General features: G+C 32.9%; 1 protein-coding gene across 1 annotated transcript in view; it reads left to right on the top strand.

Annotated features, from left to right (window-relative positions):
- Positions 1 to 556: 556 nt before the first annotated feature.
- The window catches only part of MS3_00011179 (uncharacterized protein), a gene marked incomplete at both ends in the record, with an annotated part of 136527 nt that continues 109121 nt past the window's right edge, over positions 557 to 27962 (top strand). The window contains 6 exons of the mRNA XM_051219584.1: positions 557 to 755; positions 4395 to 4891; positions 7408 to 7602; positions 11416 to 11484; positions 11950 to 12040; positions 15645 to 15841. Of these exons, the coding sequence (XP_051064365.1) occupies positions 557 to 755; positions 4395 to 4891; positions 7408 to 7602; positions 11416 to 11484; positions 11950 to 12040; positions 15645 to 15841 (1248 nt within the window). The remainder of the gene's footprint in view (positions 756 to 4394; positions 4892 to 7407; positions 7603 to 11415; positions 11485 to 11949; positions 12041 to 15644; positions 15842 to 27962) is intronic.

The raw sequence follows: 27962 nt of genomic DNA, 5'->3' as shown, positions 1-27962 counted from the left end.
AGTGTGTTGGCGATATTGAGTTTTCACAGCTGGATGACATAACTGATCTTATTTTTCCGAAAACTCTTTATGACTGACAAACTAGATTAACCAGACGTAAATATTCTTCTTTAATATTTTACCGCACACAGTTGCTTTCTTATACTGTTATACATTTTTATATGAAAATTATATTCTGAAATAATCTCAGCAAACTTGCTTGAAATGGACTACAAGTCGCTATTTGTATTGCGATAGAAATAAATAACAAACGTAATGAATAAATAATATTAAAGCAGATAACAGTGGTGAATATCCATGTTTTTTATTCCTAAGAATGACGTTCCGTCGTTCTTATTGAAAATTATATCAAAAGATATGTTGCCAACAGGTCAGCAATTGTAATAATAAGAACTTTCTGTAATATAGATGTCAGTTTACAGATGAATTGATGTCTGTTAAAATTTTGATACCAAACTGTAAGGAATGTTCTCGTTTTTTTATTGTTTGGCAGATTGCGTAAATGTTGAAAGAATATCAACAGATCCAATGAAACCGATATTGTATAATTCTGTTTATGGTTCATTCAGATTTTTGTCTAAAAGCTGGTAAACATTTGGACGAAAATATGCATACTGCTGATCAATATTTATCGTTTGAACAAACTTTTAAATGGAAATTAATGATATTTATTCACCTCATTTACACATCATCATGCTATTCATCGAATTCCATTACAATGAAACGTCCATCAACAGATTCTTTTCATCCATTACGTAAGTTGTATCATAAGTAATCATACTTATTTCAATACCGTTAAATGAATATAAAGGACAATTATTTTCGTACAATTTAATGTGTATTTATTCACAACAAACTATTATATCTTCAGTTCATTTCTATTTATAGTTGTTTAAGTAATAGGTATATATTGCCATAGTTTATCAAAGTAATTTCAATCAAGTGATTATGCATCAGTTAACAGTGTTTATCAGTTTACAATTCTCAGTGAAAATAATAATGAATAATGAAGGAGAATATATTGACAAACAATCCAGTAAACTGTATGGTATGTGATGAACCAGTCAGAATTTTTTTATCTAACTCAACTTAATATTCTGTTACAGTTAGTCAACCAAGTATACGTCTTCCAATATCTGATAAGATTGATTGAATGCGTACTTGCATTAATCGATTCCACAAGAGCACTTGAGTAACGAACATGGAGAGGAGGAAGTGAATTCAGTTTGTCATTCATTTTCTATTATAAATAGTATCAGATGCATATAAATTAAAGAATTATGCCCGATTGCGAAAAATATTTGTTGCGAATATTCTATGATCTTCGTCAATGTACTTGTTCATAAATGTTCCTAGTAATTCATTAGCACTAAGTAATATACACAACTCCTGTCACCCTTCTAAGGTTGCTACAGTTCCGAATTTCGAGTAAAGGACGAGGGTTGAGTATGGTATCAGCGACTCCATTCCGTAGACAACAGCCTTTCTAACAAGATACTAACCAGAATAAGCCATTCAAACCATTTAAACTCTGCCCTCTAAGTTGAAGGACCTTCGTTTAGAAGAATTATGACGTCTTATGGTGAAAGTTGAGATTCTCTAAAAGTGACGAGGCCATTTTCACTTCTAATATCCAAAGTAATAATTATTATAGGTACGTGGAATGTTCGGACATTGTGGAAAACCTGGGAGGACCATTCAAATAGCTACGGAAATGAGGAGATACAACTTGGCGGTTCTCGGAATAAGTGAAACCAAATGAACCCAAGCTGTACAGAAAATGTTAGACTCGAGAGAAATGCTGTTGTACTTGAGTCAGGAAGAAGAAAATGCTCCGCACACGCATAGAGTTGCTCTGATGCTGTCCAAAGAAGCACGTAAATCATTTATAAGACGGTAATCTCATGGATCCAGAATCACCAAAGCATCCTTCAAAACAAAGAACGAGGGATCACAATGAATGTTATTCAACGTTATATACTTATAAATTATGGCAACAGCGACGATCAAGATCAGTTTTACGAGAGGCTTCACTCGTAAAGAAGCTCTCAGGATGGGAAATGACCACCATGATGAGAGATCTAAACGACAACGTTGGAATGGACAACACTGCGTATGAGGACATCATGGGATGACATAGACTGACTAGAAGAAAAAGACGAGAATGGCAAGAGATTTGGAAATCTATATATACTCAACAGAATTGTTATAGGTGGCACAATAATGCCCCACAAACACATACATAGAGCTACATGGGTCTCACAGGATCACACTACAGCAAACCAAATTAACCACGTTTGCACCAATAAAGGATTCAGTAGGTCGATTAGAGGTATGAGAACCAGCAGAGGATCTTACGTAGCTTCAGATCACCACCCGGTTGTGTCCAAGATGAAACTAAAGCTGAGGAAGCACTGGAAAGCTGGGGAAACAGAATTACAAAGACCCAATACATCTTTGTTTGAAATTACTAAGAAAATCGACCAATTCAAGATAACTCTCAACATCAGGTTCCACGCCGTACAAGATCTACTCGAAGAAGATGAAACTATTATGAAGGGCAACTGGAAACAGATCAAAGAAGCACTAACTTCAACGTGTAAAGAAGTGCTGAACCTCATGAAGCATCATCACAACGAGTGGATCAGTATGGAAACCCTGGACAGAATTCAAAAAAGGAAGAACAGAAAGACAGCAATCAAAAACAGCCAGCTGAACAAGAACAGAGGAAGTTAAAACACAAGCTGAATACACAGAAGCAAGCAAGCAAGTGAAGAAGAGTATTAGAGCTGACAAGCAGAAATAAGTGGAAGAGCTAGCAACGACGCCGGAAAAAGCTGCAAGAGAAGGAAATATGTGGCAATTATATGATACAACGAAGAAAATAACAGGGTATATAGTAAACCAGAGAGATTGTAGTGAAGGATCTTGATCTTCCCAATCTTCCGTTGCCAGATATTACATTCCTGACTCGCGTTATATACTACTTATGTCAATATAAGTAGCACACACCACAAGACCAGTCAAGGACAAAGAAGGCAATCCAATCGCTGAGACTTAAGAACAGCTCCACTGAACCCAACGGACATTGAAGCAACATTCAAATGTTTTCCTGTAGCTCCCACCCTACCAACAAAGATAGCGTCAACCCAGTCACACTTGATGGACAGGATCTGGAACAGGTGGAAATGTCCACGTATCTGAGCAGCATCATCGATAAACAAAAAGGATCTGATGAAGATATGAAGACAAGGAATGGTAAAGTAAGTGTAAAATTCCTGCAGTTGAAGAACATATGGAACTCAAAACAAATTTTAATCGGTATCAAAATCATAATCTTCAATCTGAATTTCAAGACATTTCTACTTTACAGAGCTGAAAATTCAAGAACTACTGCAACCATAATCAAAAATGTACAAGTATTTATAAACTATTGTCTACGTAAGACACTCATTGTCTGCTGACCGGATACCATCAGCTACAGCCTACTGTGGAAGAGAACAAACTAGCTTTGAGCTGAAGATGAAATTAGGAAAAAAATTCAGAAGTGGGTAGAACAGACATTGAAGAAATCATCAATTTGTATCACGAGACAAGCGCTAACTTGTAATCCTGAATGGAACCCGGAAAGTGGAAGACCAAAGAACACAATGCGTCGGTAATTAGAGGCAGATATTAAAAGGACGAATAGTGATTGGAAAGAACTAGAAAGTGTTATCCGTGACAGAGTTCGATGGAGACTGCTAGTGAGCGGCCTATGCTCTTCCTTGAGGGGTAGCAGGCGTAAGTAGTTAAGTAATTAAGTTGCACATAATATTCAAAACGTTGATAAATGAGCAGGACAAAGAAGTTACTTTTTTCAGGAAGCTCCTATTTTATTTCACCACACATTATCAAGACCTTTAGGCACCGTCTCACCTAGGTGGCGAAAGCTAGGAAGATACCAGTTAAGAAATTAATCTTTAATTTCAGTTGTTTGTAAGTCATTTATTACTATAACCAAGGAACACGTAACAAACACTCTTACTCGTGTCGTCTAATTTTCGTGATCTTCACTTTGCCTCAGTAACAAATTCGTATTTTATTTTCGCCTATGTGCACCATTCATCTCCCATGACATAATCCTGAATTATTTTCCAAGTTTTAAGTGTTGAAATTTTCGTTCACTATAACAAGTCAAGTTAAAGATATTATTATGTAGATCTTGTCTACTGATTTACCACCAAGTAGTTTGACGCATTATACAAAAAAAGTTGGATCATTTCTAAGTAGTACTGGTAATAGTACACTAACGTTAAATCAATAATTTCTGACGATGAAAATGAATTATGTTCTATATATATTACAAAGACTGACCATGTCCATTCATTTGTTTTATCAATTTTATGCTACAGCTGAGAAATATATTGACCTACTAAGTCCAATCAAGGTTGATCATGATTATCTTCACTTCAATCCAGGCACAACATCTGGAACAGATTGTAATCAATGGGAAAACCGGACCTTACAAACTTCCAGTCCTACTGAAACACTGCAATTGGACTACAATGGCCAAAATAATATATCTTTGTCCCACACACCATTATTGCCAGTCAGCTTTTTGGTTGAAATGATACCATATCCAAGATCATATCCTGGACGATCATTTTTCTTCAGTCGTCTAGATAACTTGAATCGTATACGTTTGGCTATCGGATTAAACCAATGGGGTAAAACTGGTGAATCTATGGAATTATGGATACATCATGAATTCTTTTATAGTCTGGAACCAACTCCAAAAATTTCCACGTATTATATTGGGTCAGGTTTAGTAAATCATGCCGGTCTTGTAATAGTACCTTTACCGAATTATCAGTTCAATACTAACAAACTTATTACATTAATTATTGAAGTATGTTGGTATTTATGAATATACAAAGTAATAATGTGCTAAATTACTCTTTAAATTTCCTGAAATTGTTATACATACTTCGAAAACACTTAAAGACGTACAATTAGTATAGGTGATAATATTCATTATTTCAGTTTTACTGATAAACATCAATAGTTCATCGCAATCGGAATTATAAGCAAATAAGTTTGAGATATTTTAGTAGCATTTTGTCAAACCTGAGAACATAATAAACTAGCAACTACAGCTAGATTTATTTAAGGCAATATAAAAATGCTGTAAACAAATACATGGTTATTATGTTATATAATAAATCCCCTAATGAACATGAACTCTGTGGTGCGGGTACATCTAGACGGCGAGTCCCAAATAGGATAAAACGCGTGTCGTAGATTCCACTGCTAACCATCATACACCTCTGCTTATAACGCTTATGAAGTAATGGCAATACTGAGGCAATCTGAACAGTTTATAGGATGGTCAAAGTAATACAGACGAATCATATATATATATATATATATATATATATATATATATCACAATCCCAATTATTCTCTCGTATCTAATAATTCAGTTACTATATTTGGTCAGTTTCCTTTGCAAAACTGTCTGAAAAAATATTCCGTAAGAACTTGTCTTAATTACTCCCTTAACATGTATCCGTTCTTTATTCTAGTATAAAATGCATTAATTGTATTATTGATTGTATCAATTAGTTGTTATTGTAGTTCAGAGTTTAACTGTTTAAATCAACGTTTCTGCCATATTATGATAAGTTTTAACTGGAGTTTAATAAGTTAGTTTCTTCTGACTCGACAACTGATTTCAAATTATCGATTTAGGAAGATATTGTTTTAAACTGTTAATCTTTTAACAACAGTTGTAATAACTGCCCAAATCCTGTTTGAATTGTGTTGGTTATTTGAATGATCATTTAAATTAATAAGATTAATGTGGCTACTCACCAAAACTCCATAGAACACTCTTAAGCCTACAACCAACGCATATTGAAAGATAGAATAACTTTTTAGGGAATCCTCAGTCGTAACATACGACAAATTCATACATTTATGTACAAAATATTTTACACAAAATAAACATGATTAAAAATTATTGAGGAAAAGAACGGTTCTTAATTTATAGGCTGTTCAATAACTTTTGAAATTAAGACCTGATTATTAGACTTGCTTATTAACCAGAATATCAAAGATGAACAACAGCTCGATGAAAATATAACGGTAAGTCAGAATGCTCTGGTTACTTATAAATGTAGATTTATACTGAACATAATCAAAGACAGGTTTTGTGGATATTATAGTAATTTTAATAGTTGAATTTTTGAGTCAATTGAAGCTAGACCACCATGGAAAACCTGGAAGCACTAGACTGATAGATCTTGGGTTCGAAGATAGTGCATGAGGCTACCACTGAGGAGTCCCATAATGGGACGAAACGTCCTTCCAGTGCCTTCAGGTTTCCCATCATGGTCTAGCTTCTGTTGACTCATGAATTCAACTATTAAAATTATACTGTACAATAAATGGAAGTAAATCACATTGTGTCTTCCTTAATCTGAAAAAAAAATACCATGAAAGATATCGAAAGGTTTAGTAATTGTATTCTGTAAACAGACCATTTGTGTGGTTATCATATCATTTGAATACTTCAATTGGATTAGAAGTAATATGTATTTTTCAGCAGATAAATCAACTGACATATTCTAAAACAAAAATAGATACAAACAATAATTCAAGTTTGTGAATCCTTAAAACTGAAATTGAAACTATGTTCCAATGTTGTTGAAAGGATAAACTGATTCTTATGATAAGAACGTAGACATGTTTCAATAAAAAACTGGTTGTTCATCTTTGTTTGTGATTCTTTGCAAAATGAAGTGTTTTATTAAACCATTGATTATTACATTCTAAGCAAACATGGATAGCGGCTAGCAGTGGAATCCAGGACGCGCTTTTCGTCCCTTTTGAAACTCGTCAGCTGGATGTACTTGCACCTGGGAGTTGGTGTTTACTCCGGGCCTCGAACTCAGTACCGTTCGCTTCAAATGCCATCGCGTTATTCATTTAGCTACTGAGTCCTGACAGTCACCTGCCGTGTGCAATGGAGTGAAGTTTAAATTCACTTAATGTTGTTTGCTTGTATTTTCCCATAGTTGTCTAGGACTGCAACCGATCAGATATTTGTTGGCATATGTGCACCCTGCCCCGATATCAGAACAAATACAATATGAGAAAAGAAAATATAAAGATGAAAAAGAAAAGAGGAGAATTAATGATATTCATCTCATTACAGAAAAGTAGTTCAAAAGGAATGTATTAGAGAGAATAATAATCTCAATCAACGTTCATACACCGTCTAAAACAGATAAAGCTTATACGTTAGTTTTCACAGTTGCAAAGATTGAAAAAATTGTTCATCTTTGATTGTGTATATCTTATATCCAACATTCCCTCCCCTCTTTCTCACCTTCTACTTTTTCTTATTAATTAACAATTAAGATTACAAACGCCAGTGTTAAAGTGTACAAAAACTGTAAGTTATACCATAAACCTCTATTTAGTATTAATTATCGACAAAATATAAAATACCATCATTTACATGGAGACAGATTTGAAAATAAATCAAAAGAATTATCGAGAATGGATAAATTCTATACTCTGTCAGGAGGACCATATCATGGTGACAAATTTCTAGTAAGTTATCATGTAATTTGTTGATTTGATTGTTTCTATGATGATATTTCTAAATGTATATTTAATAAATTGCAACTACTGTCCATCTTTTGCCTTTTAAGACCTAACTTGATACAAATAACATTCACGTCATTTTGTATATCACAGTTTCAAGTATCCTATTTAAATATGAATCCCACTGTTTAAGTCCAGTAACTCTGAAGATCAGTAAAGTAGATTTACTATAACAGCTACAACCTCTTACTGGATTGTACTTAGTACCTCTAAATATCATGGCGAGCACGATACCTATAAACTGTTGAATCTGGACCAAACAGTCTTTATTTATAATTCCAATTATTCCTTGATGTTATTCAACGGTCACCTAATTTCATCGGCGATAAATTTCCTACTCATAAAATTGCTGAATCTCAGTAGTTATGGCTTATCGCTAGAAAGTTTGGGATTCATCTTGAAGCTGGCTACTAATGCGAATATATTGCTTCAGGATTATTAAACAACTCATCAAAGTTAGAAATTAAGGTGGTAATAAAAATTATCTCCAACCGGCGGGAGCTCACTAAGATTAGTTTAATATGCCTACTAGAACAACCGCCAAAGGTATTCCATAATAACAAAATAAACACATTCAAATAATGTACATAATTAAATGTTATCGATTTCATTTCTGAGTCGATTATTCATTTATTTTTCAATAAATGAATTTAAAAAGTAATTACTTGATTCTTGGGTCATCGATCTGGTAGAGGGAATTTATAAATCTTCTTGTATTACTCCTGTTGACGCCGGGTGTCTTATTTGCCAAATATTCCACTGTTCGCCTACACAAATAAAATCATTTCCTAGCTTGGAACATTATATTTAGTGGAATATCGTTTTTCAAGAAGTATGTAGGCGAAAACATCAGAGAAGCGGCCTGCCTGAATATCTGGGCTACCTGGTCCTGTCATCTGGATATTTCAACAAGTTATTTGTTTCCTTGTTTGTTTTTACAGATCGTTATGTCAATTAATTGCATAAACTATTCAGATGCGTTTGTGAAAAGTTTACAACCTTACTCTGTGCAAATTACAAAAATGTACACTTGGAGACATCATTATGGCTAGCAATATGCATTGTAAAGAATAAGTATTATTAAAATGTCGACTTCTGAATTGCTAATATCTAACTGGCGATCGCTAAATATTTACCGTCAATATCGATCAAGAAATAAGAAAAAGAAACTTATGGAAATACTTTGGGCTGAGAATGCTATATTGTACCAAAAATGTAATTATGAAGAAAGCTAATAATATTAATAATTGCTCAATAATTCCTGATTTACAAATATGATGTTTCTTTCAATTCAGTGAACCTGAATCCAACAAAACAATCCACCAATTCAAAAGGACGCTACCAACTTTAATGTGACTTTCCAACTGTAATTGATTTGAAATTACAAATCTAACAATCTGAAGTATTCTGACAAGTCCATATGAAAATAATTGAGAATTCTGACTTTATCGGTCAACCAATCATTAATATATACTGCATATTAAGGGAAATATCCCCAAGATCACTTCACATTTTAAAATATTTTTGATATAAAGTTGTAGTTTACTTGCTTATGTTGTTAGTAATATATCGTAAAATAATAAAACGTGTCGATTCATTTGTGCAGTTTTATGAACAATATTTCAATGTAGATTCTGTCCAATGGTCTGAAATCAGCCGAAGTTCTCTTCAACCAAACTTTAAGGATGACGCACGGGTGAAATAGGGAAAGTTTTAAGAAGCTCAGAAAGAGCTAAAGATATTCCAACCAATCGTTTTTTAGAAGAATATTCCAAAATCTCTACGTGTAGTTTCCCTACTAGATAAATGCTAAAAACCCCTGTATGCGGATTGGATGACTATAATGATTTCGTTTTTACTAAAAATCACACAAACCTGAGGACTTTGTACCATATTTAATACTGTTTGGAATCGCATTCCTTTCATTTGTCTTCTATCTTCTCATTTGCGTCTTGGAGGGTTCTAGCGTTCGAGTGCTCAAGTTGTACGCATTATGTCAACAATCTAACCTCTAAATATAACAACTGGCGACGTGGTCAACCTATCAAAATGTCATTTACCTTTGACCAAGTTGAAGCTTTGCTAGGGCGTCATGAAAAACTTTACGAACAGCTCCAGATTCATGTTCTAGAAGCTCCAACCCAGCAAATAAACCTAAACCAAAAGGGGTTTACAGATGGAATGTTCAAATATCATGTCGACCACATCATTACTTCTATTCATGAATTTCATTTTTTTGGTTTGAGTGGTGTTACATTTGAATTGTGGTTCAAGAAATACGTAGATATATTCAAGGTCGACTTAGAAAAATCTGATGATGCCGTAAAGGTCAGAGTACGGCTACGCAAACATGGCACAGCTGAACACGAACGGTACATCGACTTCATTCTCTCCAAGAATCCCATAGACCTTTCATTTGATACAACGGTTGTAATTTTGTCGCAAATCTTTGGTGAGCCGTCGTCTTTGTTTAGTATTTGTTACCAATGTCTTGAGTTGACAAAATCTGGAGACGACGGCTGGATGCAACATGTTGGCATAATAAATCCCAAGTGTGGACATTCCGAATTATCGGCAATGACAGAAGACTAGTTCAAGTGTCTTGCTTTTGTATGCAGCTTGAAGTCGCCTGAAGATGCCAACATCAGAACCAGAATTTTGAGTTAGAAATGTTCAAATATAACGTTACAAGTGAATGATGAATGTCAGAGGTTCATGAACTTGAAACATGACACTTCTATGGTTGTAAAAAGTGGCCGGTCACCATACGTGTAGGTAATAAATGACCAGGAAGATTCTATTGTACGAAAGCAGGACAACTCAAACAAACAGCCTCCATCCTCATGCTGATTATGCAGTGAGTGGCATTACAAGAAGTTTTGCCCATATAAAAACTACATTGTAGTAAATATCAGAATAAAGGATATTAGGAATCCTGCTGTAAAAAGGTGTGTCGTCGTTCACCGCGATTTTATTCCAGGAGAAATAAACCTCATGCATCAATCAAAAAAATAATGGTAGCAGCCTCATGAACAAAACATAGTCGATGAGAATTTGTAATCAGCGAGGTTGACGGTCATCGTGCCCATCTGCAGCTCGACACTGCTTCCGTCTTAGCCGAAGAACCTGGAAGCATATTGGAAAACCCCAGGTGTTCGCAACAACTCAATAAGCTCATAGTGTATCTGTAGAGAAATCAAATATTGTTGGAGAGGTATGCTGTACAGTTTCAAAAGCATATACAAAGATGAATGAGACATTATACCTCACAGAGAGTTCAGGTCAAGATTAGCTGGGTCTAAACCTAATATAAACACCTTTAGATATTCTTCTGATAGTAATTTATTCACAAAGTTTAAACTCATTTGTCTCATCGTCACCATAAAATCAAAGTGATTCAGCTGAATCATCATTGCCATCTTCAAAAATAGTGGATATAAATTATTTTCCTACACTACGTTACTATCTTTGATCTTAATCAAAATTTCACTTAGTGATTGAAATATATAGAACATTCTGTAATAATTGATGATCGTTTATTTATCACAGTTTTGGTTAGATAACTCAAAATATAAATCCCTTAAAATAACACGGCCTTAAAGGAGCCGAAGAGTTTCCGTCCAATCAGAACATGGTGGAGATGATTTGCGACTGTAGGGTTCTGTACGTATTCTGAGTTAATCAAGTAGTGAACATAACAATTATCAATACTCGTTTATGTAAAAATTTATTATATCTCATTAAATCTCATTATTTCAGGGTCTTATGAAACGAATGAAAATGTTTTTTACGGAATATGGAGCTCGAAAATATTGTTTTGATGATAGTGTAAGTTATTAATGTTAGTTATTGTTGTATGTTATAATAAAGAATAATATTTAAATATGCATTAAATACTATAAGTTACAAAAGAGCTCAATCAGAGACATCGTGGTTGCTGACAATATGCAACGAAAAGAATATACATTAATCAGATTTGAATTGCTAACTTCTAACTGATGATCACTCAATAGTTATCGTCAGGATCAATCAACAAATAAGAAACGGATACTTGTTGAAATACTTTGTACTGAGAATTCTATATTGTACCAAGAATATAATAATGAACAAAGCTACTACTAATAATAATAAATCTTTCGCTAGAAGTTTCAATAAATAATTAACAAACATTGAATTCGTTATGTATCTTGGGCAGTTATATGCTTTAACCTAGTTTAGAATAAATTACAAGTAGAATTTTTTGAACACATAGAAACTAGTTTTCATAAATTCGTCTTTCGTATATTTGCACAGAATTTCAAACTATGCAAAAGTAGTTTAAATGAACAACATATCCGAACAGAATGGCAGAAATTAAATTCATTTGACCAGTCAAATCATACAGGTGAGGAAATGTGAGTAAGTACGCTATACATTGTTGTGTAACTATGTTCTCCGATTATGTTGGCAACATCATTTTCAATTACTCATTTTATGCAGAGATCTTTACATTATTCGTGTATAATACGGAATCGGATCTAGAAAAGGATGTAGTTTTCGGCAGTAATGTAAATAAACCTTATCGATGGTTTTTCACGAGCAAAAAACTTTATTTCGTTGACTAAGCCGATTCTTGAAACCGATTAAACTCTGGATCCACACTGACTTCTTTCAGTTAAAGTCTTTTTTCACACTGGTCGATAGGCCTCCTTAGTCTTTATAGTCTAGCAAATTATAATAACTAGTATAAATAATATCTCTTTATTTGAAGTTCACTGTATAATTAAAGCATATGTACTAAAAGAAATATCTAACTAGGTCTCGAGTTAAAATGTGTTGTTTACTAAACCATAAATATAAAAATGAGGAGCGCTTTTAAATGTGAAAACATTAAAATAATTCGTACTTACTTGATGGAATTATTCATGAGGCGAGTGTTGAGCTCAGATTGATTCTTCTCATTGGTGCAATCATATACATGCATAAAAACTACTAGGAGTGATAATATAACTAAGTGGATAACTATATTCAGGAACAGAGTCCATGTTATTAAGTTGTTTATTACCATCTTGCATTGAAGTCGGTGTTTGTTGCCGTCAAAATAAAATGAGGTAAGGACGGTTTCCATTTCAAATAAAAGTCAATAGATTTCTTGGTCACTTACTTCCACTTAATTTGTTTCTATATTTTGAGTTTGTTCAGCACTCAAAATTCTTTCCATTAGAAGTTATTTTAACTAGTTTTGATCATAATATGGCGTCAACTTTAAGACAATCGAGAAGAAAAAAATAACAAACAGATTCTCTATTCTTGTATGAGACAATGGTGTACACCAAAAGACGCCAAAGGTCAGACCCTGTACATTCAAGTCTTGCAGCGAGCTATTTATGTTGGAGTGATCCAGAAAGTTTCTTGCAAAAGGCAAGCAAGCATCGGGAAACACTAAGAAGCGTTTCATCTAATCAGCGTTCACTTGAAGTTTTGGCCAAAAATATCAAGGAAGTGAAATGTTACATGTAGAGGTTCTAATTGGCTGATTGCTACACTGCTACTACGTTTAGTAGCATTCCAGAATCTTCTGGCAACCAAAGGACATTCAAAATGTTATATAAACCCTGTATTTTGTGTATTAAAATGAACCTTGGAGTAAAGTGCTTCTCGCATACTTTGCGTCTTCTCTCTCGACTCATCAATTACATCCACTAAGTTACTATTCATAGTACATGGTTACTATACTGTGATTCAAAAAGACCCTAAGGAAATTATTATAACAGAATTCTACAGTTGATTAGATTTCATAATTGTTATTTTCGCATGTAAATCACTTCATTTCCTCTCAATATTATCGCCTAAAAAATCAATAATTTTCAAGCTCATTAATAAAAACACACAACGAATAGAACCTATGAAGATAAATGTTTGATTTCAGTAACCTTATTGTAATAATTGGAAGTATCCGAATTATTGTACAAACTAGGAATCTCTGAAGTAACGCAATGAAGGCCAAATAGAACTAAGTGAGCACAAACGACCGTATTGTATATGAAATTCAAAGTCGGTCATCACCATCATCAAGTAAAAAGAAATCATTATTTTATACAAAACTTACAATTATATTAAACCACTTTTTAAGATCTAGTGAATCATTTTCAAATCATTGAAATTAAACCTTGTATCTAAAGTAATTATTGAGGTTAAATAGATGTAGTTAATACTTTTTAGATCATTGTCATGATCGAATTTAATGAAATAATTAAAATGGAACAATCTAGTTTTGTATTACAATCTTTTGTTTAAAAATAGAACTAATTGTTAATTTTCATAATGAAATTATCAGATTACTAAGGTAAACTTAAATATGAGACTTTTTCTGAGATAATAAATCATGTTATGAGATGACAGAAATTGACTCTAAATTTCATTGATATGATTTTAACCACAAAATCAAGAAATCTAGATTTGTGTAACTGATTTAGAAATTAAATGAAGAGACATTATGTTCTATGAAATGGTAAGCAGATAGATTTCATAATAAATACACTGATTGTTATCTACAGGGTATTATATTCCACGGAATATCAAAAGACAGATCTAGCCTCTAACTATGAGTAATTAATGTTTTCAAACGATATGAAATTAGGATGAAAAATTTTCTGAATGAGTCGTCTTAAGAGCTTCAATAATAACGTAGATCCTTTAGCATCATTTGTTATAACTATGAAAGCTGTATGAATCGAAATTTTAAGTAAACATATTTCATTTTACCGACTAAGGACTTGAAATGACGTTTATTATCAGCTGCTTCCAATCAGATAAGTGGTTTGATTTTGAATTTTTCATTACACCAGTGACACAGATTTCAAAGGACAGTGAACTGTCTGAATTGTTCAGTAAGTGACTAACAGGTTGTCTTCTTAACATGGTTCTTAATAGATTGTTACACATAATATTTTGTTACGGTTTGCTTATATATTTTCATTGCCTTCTTACTTGACTAGAGCCATGATTTTATATTCTTTCGATATTTTTATTAATCGCTTCTAAATGTTCTTTGGTTTTCTTTGTGTTACTTACCCTCATTATTTTATGCCTTTTTTAGTCAAACTTATGTTCATGGTTATCCATGCTCCGTAACATAAACGACGATATACCATAATGTTCGATAACAAACTTATGTTACATATTTCACAGAGTTAGTGAAAACACATCACTCCCTCTGATCTTAGTGTCATTAAAAGTGTATGATAAATTCGAAAGACTCTAGTTATTATTCTATCGTCTTTCTCTTCTTTCACTGGTAGCTTATATCATGATAAATTTCTAAATTTTTGATCATAAACCATTGCCTATGTAATCAACACAACTAAGAGTGGGGAATTTCAATCGATCATATTGTACACAACACTATTGGCTAAAATCAAAAAGGGAATACAATAATGAAATATACAAAATTGATCCATAAATTTACACTTGATATAATATTGTTTTAAATTAAATTTGACTTAGTCTACAATTTCAACCATCGAGACAATTCATTAATACATTGTATTATTTATTGACGCCTACATACATACAGACATACATTTAGTAATGAATTAGAACTTCCCTGTTATCAATTTCTAAAGAAAGTTTAATTTATCTTATTCATATTTTCTGCCCTTATCATTGAATAATTTCTATACAATATGTGTTTATGTATAAGTGAAGAATAAAATTTGGGTATTATATTAACAGGTGATTCAGTTACATAACTTTCATTAATGTACAGTGTAATTAAGCATTATCTAATAATGAATTGTGAATAACTAATTCATTTATTACATAACATGATCATTGAAGGCAATGACACTATAAATATCTGAACCGTAAAAACAACACTAAGATAATTGTTCTAATTCACTTATAGGTACATGTAAATCATATTTTTCCCATATAATATCACATTTATCTAACTGATTCAATGATAACTAAATCAATTTCTATCTTATACATTCTATTCATTTATTTAGTTCAATTAAATAATAATGAACAGATCAGTGGTAAAATCAATCAACAATTAAACAATAATATCTATAATAGAATAAAACAATCATTTAACAATAACAGTGATGTAACCGTAAAAAATCGAATGAAATCAAATAGATGTAATCAAAATATTCATGAAGATAATTGTACTAAATTAAATTTGAATAAGTCGGTGAATAATGTAAGTTCAAACTTTATTGTATATATATATATATACATTAAACGTAAATTACTTACTTGCTTACGCCTGTTACTCCCAATGGAGCATTGACAGCTGACCAGCATTCTCCAAACCACTCTAACCCGGGCCTTCTTTTCTAGTTCTATCCAATTGTTATTCATTCTTTTCATGTCTATCTCCATTTCTTAACATAATGTAATCTTTGGTCTTCGTCTTTAAAATTTGGCCCTGAGGATCCCAAGTAGGAGCTTATCCTATCCACTTTCACCACGACTTCCTGAATTCTTTCTCTACTGGAATATGGTTTGTTATTTTCGATAGTAGGTTGTTGCTGATAGTGTCTGGCCAATCTATCGGAAGTATTTTGCGTAGGCAACTGTTAATAAACAGCTGTATCTTTTGGATGTTGGTTTTCGTAGTTCTCGAAGTTTTCATCCCATACAGCAGAACTGTCATGATATTTGCATTGAAAATTCTGACTTTGGTGTAAATAATAAGATCTAATAAGATCAAAGAGTTCATTTGAAGTTAGTTTAAATGAAGTACCTAGATAGAAAAGTGCAAAATAACCTTTTGTGAACCGGTTCACACATTTCATCAATAAAATTGATAAGATTTGTATATTTTTTTATAGATTATACAGCTTAATATTGACAGATGATTGGGTGATAGAAAATACAGTTATCCACTCTTTGGTAACTTTAACAAATTTAAGCGACCCAATAAGAGTAGAGAATAAACATCCATCATCCTCTATTGTCAAACACATTACTGAAACTTGTCATAAGATTGATCTTCACTCGGCTTTTTTAGTGTTGTACAGAAGTGTTAAAGGGCGTTTACTAAGGTTTATTGAATCCTTAGCCTTCCGAAAATTCAAACCCCCTCTTTGTATTCAAAAAGAGCTTGTTCTCACCTTGAACTTACCCTGGCAATATTATCCAAAGTGATGAGGGTTCAAACTGTTTCCAAATTATTTCTTTGTTATCCTTGTCTCCCCTTAGCCTCCATTTCTAGTCTAGTCGACCTTCTAACTTTATCAGTATAAGGGTTATGGAGATTATTAAGTCTTTAGTTGAGATCATGAACCGATTGATGTTAGGCCAACATAGAAAGCCTAGAAGCACTTGGTGGCCGTTTCGTCCCATTGCGGGACTCCTGAGCAGTGCGCATCCACGATCACGCTCACGGGATTCCAACACAGGGCCTTCAGTCTCGCGCGCGAACGCTTAACCTACTGGACCACTGAGGCGGCGTCCAATGGTGTTAATGTTTTACCTTTTAACTTTACACATAAATGTTCTTACCAAGTATATTGTGTGTGATTAAATTATTCGAAATGTATTGCACTAACATATCATCACATAGTTCTGATAATCTTTCTCTTCATATTACGCTATCGAAATTTATCAAAGGGAATAATTGCTTTAAATGAAAATTAAATAAAACCCAAAAGTTATCTAAGAATTCGACCACTTAATTGATCGAAATAAAAAAGTAGACACTTTTTCCAGTTTGAATGATTTGTAAAATTTATTGAGCATAAAGAATGTCTTCCATGGGGAGGGGTTTAGAGTCGCCTTTCTTCATCTTTATTACACCTTTCAAAAGTCTACCTTTTCTGTTAAATTATTTTTGGTATACGAATCTACAATATACATGTAGATATAATGCTTGTTTTTTCGACTTTATAAATGATTAAATCAAATTTCATATAATCAGAAACGTTGTTCGATACGATAATGATGTATTAAATGTATCTAACTAGTTAATCATAAACCCAGATGTCGAGATGGTCTAGAAGATTTGTAGCCCAGGTGGATGATTTTGATGGAGTTTTGTTTGGTTGTGGAGCTTTCGTCGTTCTTCTCAACGACATCTTAAGCACAAACTTCAGGTAGAAGTGCTGACGATGTCGTCCAGAAGGACGGTGAAAGCTCCACGACCGAAACATCCAGCTCAGAGAAAAAACCATAAAAAAGCACTGATGTTGATAATGTCAAATAACCATGAGATAAGGGTCAAAAGTTTAGAAAATGAAACAGTAATCCATCGAACTACCAATTGATAAATATAACATGGTATAAAAATAGACTAGATTGTCTTTTTCATGTTGATTTACTTATTGTTTGAAAATGTATGTATATCATCCAAACGGTTATAAACATCAGATTGGTTCATTATTTAAGAGTCTATAATATAGATATTTCACTGTACTCATAAATCATACTTTGGGAAAAATCATTCCATAAGTTGTAAAAAAACTTGTCAAATGATATTCACTTTCATAGTTTTATACTTATTACACTCAACACAGGCAGATACTCAATGAGTTTATTTTACTTGCTTCTGAGGTATTTTGAAACAGAAAACAAAAATTGCTTGAAACTGTTGTCATTTTGATGAAAACAAATTCATTGATGTAAATTTTTAAACTAATATCAGTCATTAAGATCCCCAAGTTTTTTATTTCTGCAGCAATTCGGATGACTCTCCCGATCTCTCGCATTGTACGAGCATTCTATACACCTAAATTAATGGTTGGTCCGGTTGTCAGAAGGGGCATCAGCCTCGTGACTTCCGATGAAACTTGGCTATCCCCATAAGGCGTCATAACTCTTCTAAATGAAGACCTTCTAACTCCCAGGGTAGATTTTAAATGGTTTGAAGTATTTTTTACTAGTTAGCCTTTTTTTAGCTAGTTTTCTACGGGATTAGGTCGCCAACCCTATACCCGACCCTCCTCCTTTGTTCGGGCTTGGAACCGGCAGAAGGCCTCCAGGTGGAGTTAATTTTTTATGAATAATAAAAATTCGATCATTTTGCTAAGGAGACGCACCTGTTTCCAGTCATTAAGACTAGTTATCATATAATAATAGCATTGATAGGACCGAATCACAGAATTAGGAATTAGATAATATGATATTATCAGATATTTTTCATCGTTTAGAAATTCAGATAATTTAGCAAGTACGCTGAAAATCAATTAACAATGAAAATAACTGAAATGTTATCAAATAATATTTTAGTCAGATACACGGTAAATAGCTGGAAAGTGTACGGAGTGCAGCGAAAAGTTTCAGCAACGAGCATAATACAATGACTTCTAATGACAGATTTTATTTACAATTTGGAGAAAATCAAATGGACTGTGTTTTTTTGTTGAAAATCTTAGTTCTAGGGTTACATGTTACAGGACATTACATTTTCGTCATACAATATATTGATGAGATTAATAAAGAAATACATAGATAACAACAAAGGGATTCATAAGTAGTGTATTATAAAAGAAATCACATATGCAATTCCCAGTTATCATGAATTCTTTATATTAGAAACTACATTTGTTTTGGTTGATATTAACATCAAGTTTCCCACGAATATTAACTTCTAAGCCTATACAGAAGGGTTATACTTTACAGTGAAGGTTTCAACAGGTTATATACAATAATACATTTGAAAGATTTACTGATTATAAAAAGGACTAATGACTTAAAATGATGGTTTTTTAAGAAACAGATTTGAATTCGTTTGCTTCTAGTTTCCAAGTGAATTGGAATGTATTAACTCTTTTTCCTAAATAAAACATGAAACAAATTTGAGGGTCTTTGGTCCGATCACTCGATGGCTCATAGATACACACTCCTGAAGAATTTTATTCTAGAATGCTACAAAAACAGTGGTTTCACGTTTTTATTGGTATCAGTCAAACAAATGCAAAAGATTAATTCTTGAACTGATAATGACTAATTATAATCATCTGACCTAATCTCTTCAATTAGCTACATAGAATAGTTATGTCAACAACAGAAAAAATAAACACGATGACTGATCACCTGATAATAAATTTACTCACAACCTAATTTTACTGAATTACTAGTCAGTATAGTATTTCTAAATAACTTCTTATCTAACCTCAACCATTAAATTTGTACTATCCTTATAAAGATTAACTGAGGACTTTTTTCCGAATTTCTGTACAAAGTAAGTTGAATAATCATTAATAATTATCAACTAAGTGATCTTTTTGTAAAGTGGAATCTTGTATTTTTTTATACGGTCTAACTTGGGATGCTCCCACCATTTTCTTAAAGTTAAATTAAGAGAAAATGAATTTGATCTAATTAAACTATGATTCTACTCAGTTCAACAAATGACATAGATTCCCCAGACATGTTGCTATCAACTGCATGTAGTTAAGGAATAACGATTAAGATGGTAAACGCCTGATTTGTAGCTGTTGTTAGTATTCTGTTTTTGCAATGTAATACTGGATTTGGTCAGTCTCTGTCGGCAAACAGGTGCACCGTTTGTGGAATACATGATATAACCTTCTAGATTGCTCTGTAAATAACAATTTAGAAATGTACAGGTCAACATTTCATCTTGAAACTAGTCAATAATAATAATAATAAGCGGAATGTGATGATTTTTGATAATCATCTACTGACGATCGGATATGAAGGCATTTTCATGTATAATTCTATGATGTTCTGCAAAAATACAAAGTAGCTATTCAGCTTTTTATTACTATTCTTCATAACTCTATAAATCTTAGTTCCTAATGATCACTTTTTGTTTAACATATTTTTATGATCAAAACCCATTTCAAATGTTGTGGATGCGCACTACTGAGTAGTCCCATACTATGATGAAACGGCCGTCCAGTCCTTCCAGGTTTTGAATGGTGGACTGATGAATTCAACTATTAAGAGATCAATTTCACAGTTTGATATAAATTTTTGTTTATTAATATACAATAGTCATCATGGAAAAAAATTCATAAGTTTCCTCTTTTCTTTTCCCAATAATCGTAACTAAAATTATCATAAAAACGAAGCATAGTGATTTATAAACAAATACATAGGTTTGTCCGTAAATACACTATGGATATTTTTTCTAATATTTATATAATTATCTACTTATATTAAACAACTACAGAACAATTAACAGTCTACTCGTTCCCTTTATCTTCCTTTTCTACTCCGCACACACCATAATCTCCTGAAATGACTATTACTTCAGAACATTTGACTAAAGTTATTTACTGTTTATAAATGATTAGACTAGTTTTCATGCTGCGTCTTTGTTTAATTTTATACTGGAAAACAAAGCAAGAACTATATGACTTGTTTATTTTAGTAGAAAAGTAAAGAATGTTATTGTCTAACTGTTTAGTATAACTCTAAATAATAGAACTTTATTGAGTGATTGACGCCTGGAAAACCATATATATATATATATATATATTCCTGAGAAATGTTCAACCTAGTTAACCGTAATTACTGATAAATTCACTTGATATTGTTAACTTGGATTTTCCCATTGATGTTTAGGACTGCAATTGATCAGTCTCTTATTGGTATATGTACATACTGTGCGTATTGCCTTGACACTGCCTTAATTCACAAGCATTACAAGCAAAGACAGGTAGTGGCTAGCAGAGGAATTAAAGAGGCGCTTTTCGTCTTAGTCGGAACTCGTCAGCTGGTACTGGTTTCGAGTGTCAGGGTGAACATCAACTCTGAGATACAGGTACATCCAGCTGACGAGTTCCAAAGAGGATGAAACGCACGTCCCAGATTCCACTGCTAGCCAATATCCATCCTATTTTTGGTTTCTTTGAAGACGTGAATCTTCAGTCAAGCTTTGAATTTATCAATCTTCCATTAATAATAACCATGCTTTTTCTATTCTTTATTGTATTCTATTTTTATGTTGCTAAAACCAATCATTTTATAAACTGTATACCTAATTAATTTCAATGATTTGTAACCATTTTCGAAAATAATACAAGGATGACTGACAGTCAGTAGTTAATCACCCCCGATAATTCCCAGCTGTTATATTTGTTAACTTAAACGTTTTTAGTAGAAATTACACAAGATTACTGTGTATCAGATCGAACCTACAAACGATCAAAATCATTAAATTAAAATACTGAAATGTATTATTTATATATGAAATTGACATAGACTCATTCAATCATTGGCGCTAGTAATAATAATAATAATAATAATAATAGCTGTTGATCAATGAGAAAAGATTAATTATCTAAAGTTTTTCACTAGTGAATTATAATCTCATTTGTTTCATTGAGTATTACTAACTCTGTAAGCTCATATCTAAGTTTCAACTTACTGAATTTCATAAATGAGAATGCCTGTTTTCCAATGTGAGTTAAATGCAAGATAAAATGTGAGCACATACAGTTAGAATTCATAGTTCAAACAAATGTAAAAACAGGTAAGTTGGAAAATAGTTACCCTAAACGCTTGAGTCTTATGAGTACCATATGATTCATGGTTTATAATTTGTTCATCTCTGATTAAAAAGAAGCGATTACATGAAATTAAGTAGCTCAAATTAAACTTCTGTAAAATTTTTCATCCAATCATATTCAGTACCACATATGTATTTGTTTAGAATATTGTTAGATGATTCTGAATATATTTATGTTGAACATCAACTATCTAGTTATATCTCAATTATTGAAATTAAATTAATATCCACAAAACCCCCTTCTGATATTAATCAACACATGCTCACTAGTGACTGGCTTCAAGAGGTATTTCCTGGAGTCCTAGTTCAAAGCAGTGATCAGTGGAGTTCAAACACGTCTGATGTGAGACAATAACTCACTGAAGACATTAGTGGACAGTCGCTCAATTTCATGGATTGGTTGAGCATTAACACTGTTGGATGCCGGCCCAGTGGCGTAAAGGTTAAGCGCTCGCGCGCGTGGCTGATATGTCCTGGGTTCGAATCTCGCGGCGGGTGAGATCGTGGATGCACACTGCCACTGAGGAGTCCCACAATACGACGAAACAGCCATCCAGTGCTTCAAGGTCTAGCTTCAATTGGTTCATGATTTCAACTATTGGAATTACTTTAATATCCACAAAAAGCCCTTCTGATATCTAGTTATATCTTAAGTTTATTACCAGTAACTTAAAATACTATCACATAATCTAGACGTGACACATAGCTAATCTAGTGACCACTGTCTTAGTGAAAATAAGTCATCTTTAATACAAGATATTTTGAAAGGGAGACAAAAAATCACAGAAATTAAATTAGCTAAACATAGACTAATATAAATGAAGCTACACCAGACTAGTCACTAGTGATACATGCACCATGATACATAATATGATTTCATCAATGAATTTTTATAAACATTCACTTATTTGCAAAGATGGATAGTGGCTAGCAGTGAAATCCAGGACGCGTGTTTCGTCCTCTTTGAAAGTCGTCAGCCGGATGTACCTGCATCTCAGAGTTGATGTTCACACACGCTATCATGTTATCCATTTAGCTACTGAGTTCTGATGTTTGCTTATATTGCTTGTGGATTAAGGCAATATCGAGGCAATACACACAGTATGCACATATACCAATGAGAGACTTATCAATTGCAGTCCTAAACATCAATGGGAAGATTCAAGTGAATTTAAACTTCACCCGACTGCACAAGCAAGTGTCTATTAGGATTTATTTGGTGCTAAATTTTTTAAGTCAACATTTATCGACAAATAAATGTCGCTACAATATAATGCTACACATCATACCGCTTTTATATAAGCAACAAATGAAAAACATAAAATTTCGAAAGTATACTTTATTAAACTGAATGTCTCATTTTATTTCATGGAGCTGAAAATGATGGACTTTTTGATATATGTGTATTGAGTAGATGTATTTTGTCAAAAAGGAAATTTTAACTACTTATTCAATCATAGACAGGTATTAGCTAAATCAACATTATTTATGGTCTCAATGTCTAACAAATGACTTTTGTGAATGTAAAGCTAAATGAGTATAGTTTACATTTGTAGATCGGTATGTATCGGTATGTTATGTATGGTGGATATGTATTGGTATTTACAATTGATCGATCACAAAGTGGGATGAACATTGTTACACATGTTGAACCATTCTTAATGCTGACAAAATTCTACTGATTACCTTTCTACGTGAAAATAGTCTAAGTGACTTGACATCGCATGCACTATTTTGAGATCTCAGTTGATGGTTGAAGGTATCTGAGGCTCGTCAGCAAGGTGCACCTGTAGTCTGGAAGGAATTGATGCCACCACGTTAAATTTCAACATAGTGTGGACAATATCAAGTCACTTGGACTATTTGGCACATTATTACTTGATCGGTAGAATTTGACCAGCAATAAAGAATGACTTTAGATATATAAAATTGATGAATATATGTTGACTGATGAATTGTTAATACATCTTAGTCCTAAAAGAGGTCAAGCGTAACCCGGATTGCTCAATGGTAATATCTCTTACTGTGAAACTAAGCGTCAGGGGACTAAATCTGCTAAGGATTATCAGTCCCCACAAGATATCAAATGACACGGAATCTAGAGCAATAGTTTCCTATCGATTATCTCTAAACATCATCTTGCATCTATCAATATTCTACATTAATAAATTCATAAAACACAAGATATCAAGTCGATTAGTCTCAAATATCTAACACTAATGAAGCTGAAATCATGGTTTCCACATAAAATAAATCTGATTTTCACATTCCAAAATTAATAAAAACATTTCTTAATTAGTTTATACACTTTCTACCTCCATTCTATTACCAGAAAGGCTTTTTATAGAAACAAGAAGTTTCACTTGAAAAAGAGAAATGAAGAGGAGGAGAGACGAAGTAAGAAAATTTCTAAACAGTAAATAAATTACTGGATTTTCGCTAATGTTTGTTACATTTTATAAAATATCCCTAAGATAATGTTTCAACACATGTAATATATCAAGTTACACATGTATGGTGGACCTACATAATGAATAAAAATGGTTTCATATGTAGAAAACATTTTTATGAAATGAATTTTCTTCCGAAAAAAATAATAATGGAGAAGTAAAAGTGATAACGGATGTAAAAAGGTAAAAAAAAGAAAGAAACTCCAACAGTTCACTGTAGGATATTAGTTCATGAAGGTGTAAATCAATTAAATCGATATGGTGAATAAGTTAAAACATTAGGACTAAGCCATTTCATTATTATTAGCTTTAATCATTATCAAATGTATTGGTACAATATGGAATTCTGGGCATAAATTATTTCAACAGATTTCTTTTTCTTATTTCTTGATTGATCCTGACGATAAATATTGAGTGATTGCCAATTAGATGTTAGCAGTTCAGGAATGAACAGGTAAATAATGTATATTCTTTTCGATGCATATTGCTAGCAACCACGATGTCTCTGATTGACCTCTTTTGTAACTTGTACAGAGAAATGTCGTAAATTTTCTACAAACACGCACACTAATAGGCATAATGATGTGCTAAAACAAATAAGAAAACTGAGAACTTGTTGAAATATTCAAATGGCAGGAACAGGTAGCCCAGATATTCAAGCAGGCTACCTATATACCATGTCAATACATTAGGGAAAAGCAGAGATTGATAACCTAAAATCGGTAGATATCATTTTGAAAAAAACGTCATATAAAACAATGAATTGAAATTTAAAATCAATGTAGGATTGATTCTATGTATTTCTTTGTATTTTTCATATTATCAGTCATGTAACATGTGTCTCCAAACAACTAGAATCAATATTTTTTTCTTAAAATGATCAAATTTTCAACACCAACCTGAAGTTGTTTGTATGTAGGGTTTATCCATTTATTTCTAAGACTGAGAAACTGATATATATATATTTAGTTAATGGAGCTCGGTAGCTTAGGATTTAGGGATTCAAGTTTGTGTTCCACCTCACTTTTATTGGTTTACTCAACTTGATAATAATTTACTAATCCGTATACGTAAAGTGTGGTTCAAAGTCATGCTCACAAGCCTATATATGATAGGTGTATTATGTCCGGCACTTTAATATATATTAAATACGTATTTCAAGTGTTTAGTAAACGAAAGTATTCTGTTGAGGTTAAGGACTGTGGAATATAAAGAAATTTAATACGTTGATTATAAAGTATATTATCCCTTAATTTCCGCGACATAAATTCTCCATTTTCAGTATGTATTATGTGAAGCTCTATGAGTATTCTAGGTGTACTAAAGTCATTTCGCCAATATTCTTTTTATATATAAGAATAACTTTCAACTCGAAAGGATGCTTCCAGAATCAAGGCAATTCGAATATTGAATAGTTAGGTACTTTTTCAAGTTGACTACGGAACCAATATATTTAAAACAATATTTAACTAATAATCTAAGAATTACCTTTTCATTCATTTAAAGACACGAAATTACTTCATACTGATCATTGAAAACATTTTATTTTGGTCAGTACTTCATAAAAATGGTTATATATATAACATGAGAGAAAACCCTTCATTCATAGTATTCTAATAGTTCATAAAGCAATTAAATATGATACTTTCTGTTACTGAAATCATTAAACTCACAATTTACAACCGTCAGTTTCTCTTTGAGTTCCTGTCAAACATTTGTACTGATTTTTCATCTATTTATTTGTTTGAACACATAAATATTGTTACAACGGGCACCGAATACATATACAACACACAAGTCACTTGATTTGTGTGTGGGCTGTGATACCGCTCGGGTACTCAGACTGAAGCAGGTGGTTTTCTTAGAGGGCCACATCCAGAGCCTTCGACCAAAAGGTCTGATCCACAAGACAGTGGAGCAAAGTTAGGAGATGCAGTCCCGTGATAGCCAGTAACCAACTGTTGGTTCATACACCACTTGTTACCTCAGGATCTCTAAGCCAATATTCACCATTAATTTGTAATTAGTGTTTTCCAACTGCCCTAGGTGGATCCTCCATATCCATCAACCTGGTTAAAGTGCCGCACATTTGGTTTTCGTCCTCTCAGCTTCCTAAACAACAGTAATGCCGTGAGAAGGCAGTGGATAGAACTTTCCTGGTCGTGGCTGTATACGCATGGCCGTGTGAGAGCATTTGGAAAGTGAAAGCTAACTCTCCCCACCCTCTGCTGTACCGGGGCATTTAAGAGCATTTGTGCTGATTGAGGACGGACCTGCAGAAATATTTAATACCTCTTGGAGAAATGACTATCTGTAACAAAATAATAACAAATCTTGAAAAATCCAAACAGTGTAAAAATCATACACATTTTATATATATTGACGTTTTGACACAATGTACTTGGTGTCTAATAAGTGTTCTGAAAGTTACTGGGTCATTCTCCGCATTTATTATATTAGACAGTAAAAGATGGTTCTAACTTTAGTTCGAGGGTAAAACCTTTCATAGAATATTCATACAAATAATAAATACAGTTACAATATTCACAATATAGGTAACGTAAAAATACAAAGAAACTGAACAATGGAGTTAATATGATCATGTGAGAGAGCGTTGAAAATATTTGTTAAGGATATCTGTTTTAGTAGCCCTCTTATCTGACTCCAGTTCGACCGTATGAATGATTACTATCGAAATATATTTCCAGGTTACCCTCGTATATAATCATCAACTTAAATCACGTTAGTGAATAAGGGAATAAAAATAAATCAAATACAAGAATGGATTTCGAATACGTATGCTTCACACAATCGTTGACAATCGAAGAAACGAAGCAAAGAAAGTGGAGAGGAGAGAGTGGAATGAAATGAAATGACATGCGGTGGAGGGGGCAAGTGAGCCAACTCGGTATTATCAAGCATGACTTGATATTTATAGTCAAACAAAAAGTGTTACAGACAACGAATAGGGTAGGTAATTAACACACTGAAATAAAAGCAGTCAGGGTTAATATGCGAATAAGTGACAAGGTAAGAATGTGATTTTAGAAAAGTGAATAGATTGATCTGTCCAGAGGCTAGAATAACCCATGTGGGCTTGACATAGTACCATTCCTTACACTGTCAAAAGAAGAGGTATCACTAAAAGTCTAAGTAAGCATTGTTAGATTATTGAGACTGTGCCAAGTGAAACATAAACTCTTACTTCATATAAATCGAACTAGACACCGAAAACTCACCAGGGTTTCCCACAAAGTGTAATAACTTATTGTTCACCTCGTAATTGATTTTTCGAAATCTTGTAATTTGAATCTAATACACGATCCGTACTAATAAACTATTAGTAAACGTAGAGACATCATAGCAAATGATTATCGAATTACTTGACA

The sequence above is a fragment of the Schistosoma haematobium genome, chromosome 7 (genome assembly GCF_000699445.3).
Source record: "Schistosoma haematobium chromosome 7, whole genome shotgun sequence".
Taxonomy (NCBI): domain Eukaryota; kingdom Metazoa; phylum Platyhelminthes; class Trematoda; order Strigeidida; family Schistosomatidae; genus Schistosoma; species Schistosoma haematobium.
This window is presented reverse-complemented; position numbering and strand designations above follow the sequence as displayed.